Raw genomic sequence first — 9,594 nt, 5'->3', positions numbered from 1 at the left:
CTAAACATTTTCAATAAGACATCAACATCTAAACCTCTGTTAATTCTCAATAAGAACTTCAGTAGACGTCTGACAGAAATAAATTCAGTCTGGTTAGTAATAAGTGAAGCTGGTAATGCTGTTTGTGGAGTTGTTTAATCAGATCTTGAGAGAGTTGATGTCTTTTATCTTCAGTTCATCTAAGGCTGTGTCTGAAGAAACTTGTAGTTTGTGTTCTTATTTCTCTTGCTTTCAGTGCTTGTTCACAGCAGGTGTTTGAATGATTTTTGAATATTTCAGGAACATCACACTAACCTTTAAATAACATTCTAGTAACATTCAGGAAACTGGACATTTTTATGTTCTTGGAATGTTATTAATCAACGTTCCTAGAATGTGGAATTTTAAATAGAAATTAAGTTGAAATAACGTTTGAGGAACATTATACCTTTTAAAACACGTTCTTCTAACGTCAAGAAATGTGGACATGTTTTACGTTCCCAGAACCAACACTGAACATTTGGAGGACGTTCTTATAACAAAAGTCTGTTCGCTGGGGAGCTGCTATAAACATTCACTTTATTGCTCTATAGTCACTATATGACAATAGTGACATAATTGAGTGTATTTTGCATTTATCCTACAAGGCATTGGAGGCTCATAGAAACATATGAGACAAAGGTAATACCATAAATATAAAGCTTTGAAAGAGCTGTAACATTTGAGTATTTTTATGTCTGACACAGTTTGAGCAACAGAAACTAGTAATCTGTAGTAAAATGCCTTCCGTTTCCTGAACAAGTTTTAACTTTCCCTGATAAACCGCTCATAAATAATTTAACAAAACTATAAAAAACAAAGTGAAATAGCGACATCTAGTGTACAAATAAGTGATGATACACACTATTTTCACCTGCTGGACCAGAAGATCACAGATTCTTTTCACACCAACATGAAGAATATACCTAGCAACCACATAACAACATAATAAAAGGCACTCAGAAAAAAATAATGAGGTGGATATAATATGTTAAAGGCCCACTGAAGAGCCTTGGAACGCACAGCTTTGTATGATGATGTGTTTCCACTGAATTTCCACTGAAACAGAAAGCTAATGCAGGACATATTGAATGGCTCCTCCCCCCTTTTCAAATAGCCAATAGCATTTAGTTTACCTCAAGGATTGACAGCACAATTGAAGCAATCTGAGCGCTGTTGATGCATTGGATTCAATAGGTAGAGGTGTGAATAAATTCTAGCCATTTCATTCTTAACCAACGTACAGTTAGAAAACAGAATAAAACTCAAGCGTTTGAGCAACCGGACACACATCTCAAACCCTTATTACTCTGTGACGAGTCAACGGTTGCTTCGGCCAGGTGGTATTTATAGCAAAGGGGGCGGAGCTTTAGATTCTAGGGAGCATTTGATTGGAGAGAAGATGTGATGAGGAGCTGAAGTCCACGGTGACGTCATAAAAATCCCTGATCTATTTTAGCGGAAGTGAAAGACTGTACGTTTTGAATGTTTATATCTCCTAAATGTGAATTTTGTCATTGTTTTGGAACACACCAGCTTTTTCATAACCTTAAAGGTAGGGTAGGTATGATTTTTATAAAAAACTTTTTTTCAAATTTGTTTAAACTGTCTTTATATACCAATACATAATTAAAATGTAAGTGCTCTGAAAAAGAGAGTATAAAAATCGAGTGACTGTAGACCTTTTAATCTGCAATAAACACAGCTCATTATTTTCCATTCGGGACGAAACAATTGATTGGTTTGGCGACTGTCACTCAATCTCGCAACCATGGCTTCCACCACTGTTGCTAGATCTGCCCATATGCGCGCGCACCCGTTTGATTTGAGGAGTGCAAGAGAGGCGCGGAACCTACGAAGAGTAAAATTATGGCAGAGAAAGAGCATTCAAAATTCAAAGCACCTGCATATGCAGTCAGCGAAGGCAAACAAGGCAAAAACTACTTCCTCGGACCCTGGTTGCCCGCACTCTTGAACGACCTCCTCTGCTTCACCCTCGACCCCGGACCTGTCCTCGAACCGACGATGCGGTACTTGTCACCGGAGTGTAACGTTAGTCCTCATCAGAGTCAACAATGTTTTCATCATGGAAACTCTTACATGCAAAACACCGTATATGTTATGAATCTTACACGAAATTCACCTTCATCACAGTTTAACTGATGGTAATGGAAAAACGTGTATCAATGCAACCTGTTTTTAGCTTTGCCTTATAAATATAGCTCGCTACCTATAGCCTCAATATAGCTCGTTACCAATATAGCTTGTTACCTATAGCCTCAATATAGCTCGTTACCAATATAGCTCGTTACCTATAGCCTAAATATAGCTCGTTACCGAATCAAACAAAATATATTTTAAACTTTACCAGTATCGATATGCTAGCTTGATAGTGAGTACTAAAAGAAATCTTATTTGTTTATATTTATAGTGATAAAGTTAGGTATTTATTACATGTGATTCTGACATGATGTCACTGCATGCACTGCGCTCCTTCCTCTCCACTCGTCTCAAATAAATAAATGCGTCTTCCAGCTGAGTGTTTGGCGTCGCGCGTTCATGTGTTTTGGGGGCGTGGCTTTGGAAGGAGCTCAGAAGGGAGGGGGTGGAGTGAATGGAAATAATTAGCCGTGAGAGGTCTACAGACACTCGATTTTTATACTCTCTTTTTCAGAGTACTTACATTTTAATTATGTATTGGTATATAAAGACAGTTTAAACAAATTTGGAATGTTATTTTTTTTTGAAAAATCCTACCTACCCTGCCTTTAAGGCTAGCATATTCATACTAAAAGCTAAAAAAACATACATTTTGATTTCAGGGGGCCTTTAAGATACATATATCTATGTTGTGTGGGAGTGTTTGCATGTGCGTTAAGGCAGATCCAGCATGTTTCTGATCTCCAGCTCTCTCTGTGTCCGTCGGTGAATTTCGTGGATCGCCGCAACGATGACGTGGATCACAGGCTCCGCCTCTTCCTGTGTTCGCACACACACCAGCTGCAGGAAAACTTTGCGGTCGGGCATCGCATGAAACACCAGCTCGGCCGCGCGCTGCACAAGCCATGGATGATGCGGTGCTAAAACCTCCAGGTACGCGTCGCGACACAGTTCGCCCATGCTCCGCCCCTCGGGCTCCGTCACTAGCTTCTCCAGCAGAAGCTGTAACCACAGCAACGAGCGATGGAGGCGGAGCAAAGTCCGACTCCCGGAAGGCGTTTGACTGTCGAAGGAGACCACGCCCCTCTGTAGCTCCGCCTCCAGCATGGAACGCACAGAGTGGTAGGCGTGGCTACGGTGAGGGGGCGGAGCTACGCGCTGAGCATCTTCAGTCGTAACGATTGTTGACTCTTCCAGTGAGAGCTGTCGGATGAGTGTGATCTTCTCCTCAACTTTATGAGTGAAAAAGCCCACCAGAGGGCCTAGAGACTCCATGAACCTGCACCACAGACACAACATCAGTGTGAGACTGAGGAATCATCGTATGAACAATACATTTGTGATAGTTATTGTTACATAAATATATACACACTATAAACAATGTTTCTTTGGAATGTATAATAGAGTTTTTGGTAAGATTTTACAATAAGGTTCATTAGTTAACATTTAGCTAACTACCTTAGTTAACATGAACTAAGAATGAACAATACTTCTACAGCATTTATTTATGTTAGTTAATATTAATTTTTACATTTACTAATGCGTTATTAAAATTAAAAGTTGTATTTGTTAACATTAGTTAATGCACTGTGAACTAACATGAACAAACAATGATCAGCTGTATTTTTATGATCTAACATTAACAAAGATTTATAAATACTTGAACAAATGTATTGCTCATTGTAAGTTCATGTTAGTTAACATTAACTAATGAACCTTATTGTAAAGTGTTACCGAGTTTTTTAATAGGACAGCAGAAAATAGAATGCATGTATAGGCCTATAGGATAAACATTAATATATATATATACAGCAATTATTGGGCCTCAGGCGCTTTAAGGCCTTTAGTTTAAACACATGTGGAAATAGGTATTATAGGTTTTAATAGGTTTTATTTAGCAAGCCTGTAACCATCTCATTCATACTGTATGGAAAAGAACATTTACAGCCATAACAGGCAATTTAGTAAGGAAATATATGATTTAAGGCTTTTTAACAGTTATTGAGGTAGAGCCAAAAACCTAGGACTAGTTTGCAAAGGTAGGTCTTGAAATAATCTCAAAAACAAAAAACATTGCGAGATATACAATCCTGATATACAATCCTTTACTGTTGGCCTTTAGGGCCGCGGGTCAAAACGGCCCAGCGAGTTTCGTTCCGATCGATCTCCGTTAACCTTGTCTGACAGCTGCTTGAAATTCCTTGTAGGAACACGAATGTTCTCGGAGACAATCGCAGCACCTTGGACAAAGACATCGCATGCCAGTTTTCAAGGCAATCGGAATGACTGTTGTGTAGCTATCACCGTTTTTGTGTTTTTTTTATTTTAAAGCCCCACCAAGAGGCCAGTGGGACATCCTTTTTCATGCGACCACAGACTGAGGCCATACATAGGTGTACCAAGTTTGGTGACATTATCTCATTCCGTTCAAAAGAGATAGCCGTTTTAGTAAAAATGGCCACGCCCACTCAGAACATTTTTGCGTCCTCTCATGGACATAAAGTGAAATTTAGACTTCTTTTTCGACAATTATTGGCAGTCAAACTCCAGAGAATCTTTTTGCAGTGGTTTGGTTCCGATCATGTGAAAAACCTAGGACTAGTTCGCAAAAGTAGGCTTTTAGAAAATTCCAAAATATACCAGAAAATTTCACTAGGGTCACGATTGAATCCAAGATGTACAAGAAAATTTTTTTCGTCTTGAGCCAAGGATTCCAACAAAGACACTTGACAAACGGTTTAGGAGTTATGAGCCATTATGTACTTTTGACCGCTATAGCGCCCCATCAGGCTGATTGGGGCGAGCCTTGGTGAATTTGTAGACGATGAATATGACGCAGTGGGCAACTGGATATAGCACAGCATATTTTTAAATTAAGGATTTCAAGTTTTTCGATTGCGTCTCTGTGAAGCTGATCTTTTGTTCGCATTCACTCACTTCGCACGGACCGACCGTCACTCGCAGTCACACGTTTATCAGGCTACAAATGCACACTTCACGAGATATCACAGCTGGATTCCATTAAATCTGCAAGGTTTGTGAAATTAAATGTTTATTAGATATTCAGAGATTTGTTAAATGAAGTAGATGCGCATTTGCTGAATGCTGACGGTAAATTATAGAGTATTTTAGCCTGATTGTTTGCCTTTTCTGTTACAAATAGTATAAAAGCACTTTTTCCTGTACCATTTACTTTCTTTGTTTACCAGTTCTGCCTAACAAAGTATTAGATATGACTGTCAGAGATCGTAAACTAATGAAGACGGAGAATGTGAGTGAGCGCTGTGTGATGACCAGGCGCTGCCTTTCTCTTCTCAGGCGCTGGTGTTCTCAGCACCGCCCGTCAAAATAAAAGTCCCACTTCCAACACATCGGCCAATCAGAAAAACTTATCGGCCGATGCCGATATTTTAAAAATGGCAAATATCGGCCGATATATTGGCCTTGGCGATATATCGGTCGACCACTAATTACAATAGGGTTTCAGCGCCCCTAAATGTCAGTATCGATTCGGCACATCCCTAATCGTTACAGCTTTAAAAGTATCATGAGAGAAAGGGTAAAATATGTTAAATTACTGAATAATACCATAAAACACTAAACACCCCCAAAAGACATATAATTAAAATTAAGGTCTTTCTTTTCTCTATCCTTATATTGTTGTTTGTCTGTTTAGTTTTGCTTGATTTTCGAAAATTTCTGTATGTATTCCTGCAATAAAAGAAAAAGAAAAAAAGCGTATCCTACTTGATCAGCTCCTCCCAGCAGAGAAGGTACGGTTCCAGCAGCACGTCGGAGGCGGGGCCGAGGGCGGAGCTTAGATGCAGGAGGAGGCGGGACACTTGGAACGGCTGTCCAGCACACTCTCTGATGATGTCATTTCCTCCAAGCGCATCATCAGCAGCATCAGTAACAGCAGCCCGAACCACCTGGACAGGAAGTCAGTGTCAATCAGCACTAGTAATAGTTAATGTCAAGTCAAGTCTCCTTCATTTATACAGCGCTTTTAACAATATAGATTGTTTCAAAGCAGCTTCACAGTGATAATAGGAAATTACAGTAACAGAGATTGTTTTGGCTTCTTGTTCTGATTGTTTGGTGATGTGAAGTATTGAAGTTTAGTGTATTTCAGTCACTTCTCACCTCTCTGTTTGGTGTGAACACACTTAGACAAGGCCGCCACGACTGCTCACAACTCTGGACTGTTCCTTGAGCTGCAGAGAACAGGAAAAACAGCGAAACGCACAGTTATTCAAGCTCGAGGGGGGTTGTGTGTTTGTGTAGGGTGTGTGTGTGTGTGATGGTGAAAGGTTGTATGTACTCACGCAGCCACAGTGAGCTGAGGAACAGCAGCAGACTCAACGTGACTGCGGTCACGACACACCGGCGCATTCTCATCGCAATAACGTCTCGGTTCTCCTCCGTGTCTCCTTCGTCTCTCGGTCTAATGCTCCTAATGAACAGAGTAAAACTCAAATCAGCATGACCTTTGAACTGTTGTGCGTGTCACTGATTCAGGCTTGTGTAAAGAGCAGGGTTGAGCTGAACTAAAAACACCACTGTGGTGGCAATTCGAATTCAAGAAAATAAAACTACAACATGACATTCATATAAGCCTAGTAGTAGTTTTAGTAATACAGCTCATTTGTCGATATGAATTATCCATAAACATGAGGATTATTTTCAGAAACAGGGGGTTATTGACATTAACCAAACCCATAAAAAACATTTTCATTACTTGAAATAAAATAAGGATAAACTGAAATATAATAAAATATTAAATAAATCCATGTTTTATTTCAGCTAGTTTTCAAGGCAATGTTTCTATATTATATTATTATATTTTCGTTTAGTTTAACTTAAATAAAGCAAAACTGAAATAAAAATGTATAATAAAACATATTTAAAAAAAACAATAAAAATGGCAAAAAACTCAAAATAACTAAAACCTTAACTAAACCAAAATGAAAAAAAAATATATATATTAATCTAAATATTAATTAGAATATTAATAATAAATGATATTATTTATATGTAATAAATGTTAATAAATCATTATATTTTATTATATTTAATAAATAAACTTTTATTTTAAAATGTATTGTTTAGACCACAGTGAAACACTTCTCTTACCAGAACATCTACTATAACTTTATTTTAATTTTTAATTGTAGATGTTGATTGTTTTGACAGTATTGAAGCATGTTAAGAGAATTGTGTCTGATCTGAGAATAAATAGACAAAATTTATCAAAATATGAGGCAGTTTATTGGTTTTCACATGATTCATACAGCAGCAGCATTTAGGATAATTAAATTCTGTGTGACTGTATTGCACCTCACACTCATGAATTAAAATGAGACAAACACACACATCAGACTGAAATTAGATTTTTATTTGATATAGTACACACATTGCTTAAACATTAGATAAACATGCAGACAGAGTGATAAACTGGCTTTCATACTTGCACACAAACATCACAGCCGTGTTCACTGAAGAACCAGAGCTGCTCATAATGACATCACAGTGGGAGGGGCTTAGCACTGACAGACAGCTCAAACAGCCAATGACAGAGCAACTTCCTGAGTTTTAGTGCAGTTTGGAGTGACTCTCTGCCTCCTGGTTCTGAAACACAGTTTAAATATATATTTATAAATAACAGTGGAAATATTTTTAGATTATTTAAATATAACATGATTAATTAAACACACAGGTAAACATATATTTTAAAAATTAACAACAGTCTTGATACCTCAGACTTCTAATGAAAAAATCTGTTGTGTTTATATATGTAACATGTATGAAAGGTGACATGAAATATATTATTATTATATTAGTTGTCACATGGTACTTTGATATATACCATGGCATAAGATATTGTGTTGCTTGTGTTACTTGGAAATGAAATAATAATTTAAAATGAACTGACTGTGTAGATTTGCTACTGTGTGTGTGTGTGTTGAGTTTATCAATATTTATTCATGTCCTCTAAGGGTTGGCGTGACCCTGTATAAATAAACTTCGGCCCCGTTTAGTGTGTGTGTCTGACCTGTCGTCCTCGTCCACGAAACACAGTTTTCAGTCCCGTGTGCGCAGAGACGTGTTTGAGCGCGTGAGGCTGTTTCAGCTCTTTCAGTAACTCTGGGCTGCTCAAACTCACTGCAGGAGAAACACACACACAGAGAAGGACGTGACATCTGCAGGACTCACTGTAATCGCATTCATACATCAAGTCTGAGTTTTTCATACGTTAAAATTATGACATTAAGAAGTTGAAATTATGGCTTAGTATGTTACAATTTCGACCTCTTATGTCATGATTCAGATTTTTAAATATCATAATAATGACTAAATAGGCTATGTCATAACTTAACAAATTAACATTAACAAATTAAGATTAAACAATGAATCTTATATGGCGGAAATGGGTAAATGGGTCTTATATTTGGGTAAATTTCTATAGTGGTGAATGAGAGACTACATTAAATATATTTTTCATGTTCCCATTTGCTCAAATGTGACCCTGGACCACAGGACCAGTCACATGGGTCAATGTTTTGAAATTGAGAGTTATTCATCATCTGAAATCTGAATAAATAAGCTTTCCATTGATGTATGGATTGTTAGGATAGGACAATATTTGGCCGAGATTCAACTATTGAACATCTGGAATCTGAGGGTGCAAAAAAATCAAAAAATTGAGAAAATCTCCTTTAAAGTTGTTCATTTATGTTCGCACTTGTGCTGCATTCACTCACAAAAATAAATGTTTTATATATTTACGGTAGGAAATTAAATATCTTCATGGAACATGATCTTAATATCCTAAGGATTTTTGGCATAAACGAAAAATTGATAATTTTGACCCATACAATGTATTGTTGGCTATTGCCACAAATATACCCGTGCGACTCGAGACTGGTTTTGTGATCCAGGGTCACAAATAGCAAAACTCCACAATAGTGTTCTCACAACTTTCAAGATAGGAAAAAATAGAGAGAGCCTGATAACTCAGAAGAGAAAAATATGTCAATTTTACCATCACTGTATTAGAAACACCCTCACAGCAGTGTTAACCTTTTTTTGATGCAAAGGTAATATAATACTAAGTATGGTGTTAGAAATGTTCATAAAAAAAAAAAAATAAAAAAAAAAATTGTAATATAAAAAACTGCAGGGTTTATGACGCTGATGACCGTTAAAATGCGTCATCACTCTGTGAAAAAGGTCCGATGTATCAGATTCACTCACTCGTCTGTTCAGGAGATGTTGGCTGGGAAGGCGTGGCTTTGGTCGGAGTTGTGGGCGGAGTAACATGAACAGTCTGTTATAGAGAGAGGCAATCGGATGAAATCACTGGTGGTTATTTCATGTTTTATCATTAAGAGAGTTCCTCTTACCTTACTTTCTTCC

General features: G+C 37.6%; 1 protein-coding gene across 1 annotated transcript; it reads right to left on the bottom strand.

Annotated features, from left to right (window-relative positions):
• Positions 1-2,676: 2,676 nt before the first annotated feature.
• On the bottom strand, positions 2,677-6,618 carry gltpd2a (glycolipid transfer protein domain containing 2a). Its single transcript, XM_084099099.1, has 4 exons — positions 6,504-6,618; positions 6,322-6,392; positions 5,926-6,107; positions 2,677-3,457 (listed from the first exon to the last, which is right to left on the bottom strand). Exons 1-4 carry the CDS (start codon positions 6,574-6,576, stop codon positions 2,893-2,895), a joined length of 891 nt encoding a protein of 296 aa, XP_083955225.1. The 5' UTR covers positions 6,577-6,618; the 3' UTR covers positions 2,677-2,892.
• Between the last annotated feature and the right edge of the window lie 2,976 nt (positions 6,619-9,594).

Source organism: Abramis brama, assembly GCF_963993115.1.
Source record: "Abramis brama genome assembly, chromosome: 22".
In the NCBI taxonomy this organism is placed as follows: domain Eukaryota; kingdom Metazoa; phylum Chordata; class Actinopteri; order Cypriniformes; family Leuciscidae; genus Abramis; species Abramis brama.
Note: the sequence above shows the minus strand (reverse complement) of the source record. Positions and strands in the feature narration are given on the sequence as shown.

Excerpts from the sequence above, each read along its gene's own strand:
- gltpd2a (XM_084099099.1), bottom strand. The coding sequence starts at position 6,576 with ATGAGAATGCGCCGGTGTGTCGTGACCGCAGTCACGTTGAGTCTGCTG. Across the intron at positions 6,393-6,503 it reads CCTCAGCTCACTGTGGCTGC|CTCAAGGAACAGTCCAGAGT; the intron begins GTGAGTACATAC and ends TGTTCTCTGCAG. Across the intron at positions 6,108-6,321 it reads TGTTCACACCAAACAGAGAG|GTGGTTCGGGCTGCTGTTAC; the intron begins GTGAGAAGTGAC and ends CTTCCTGTCCAG.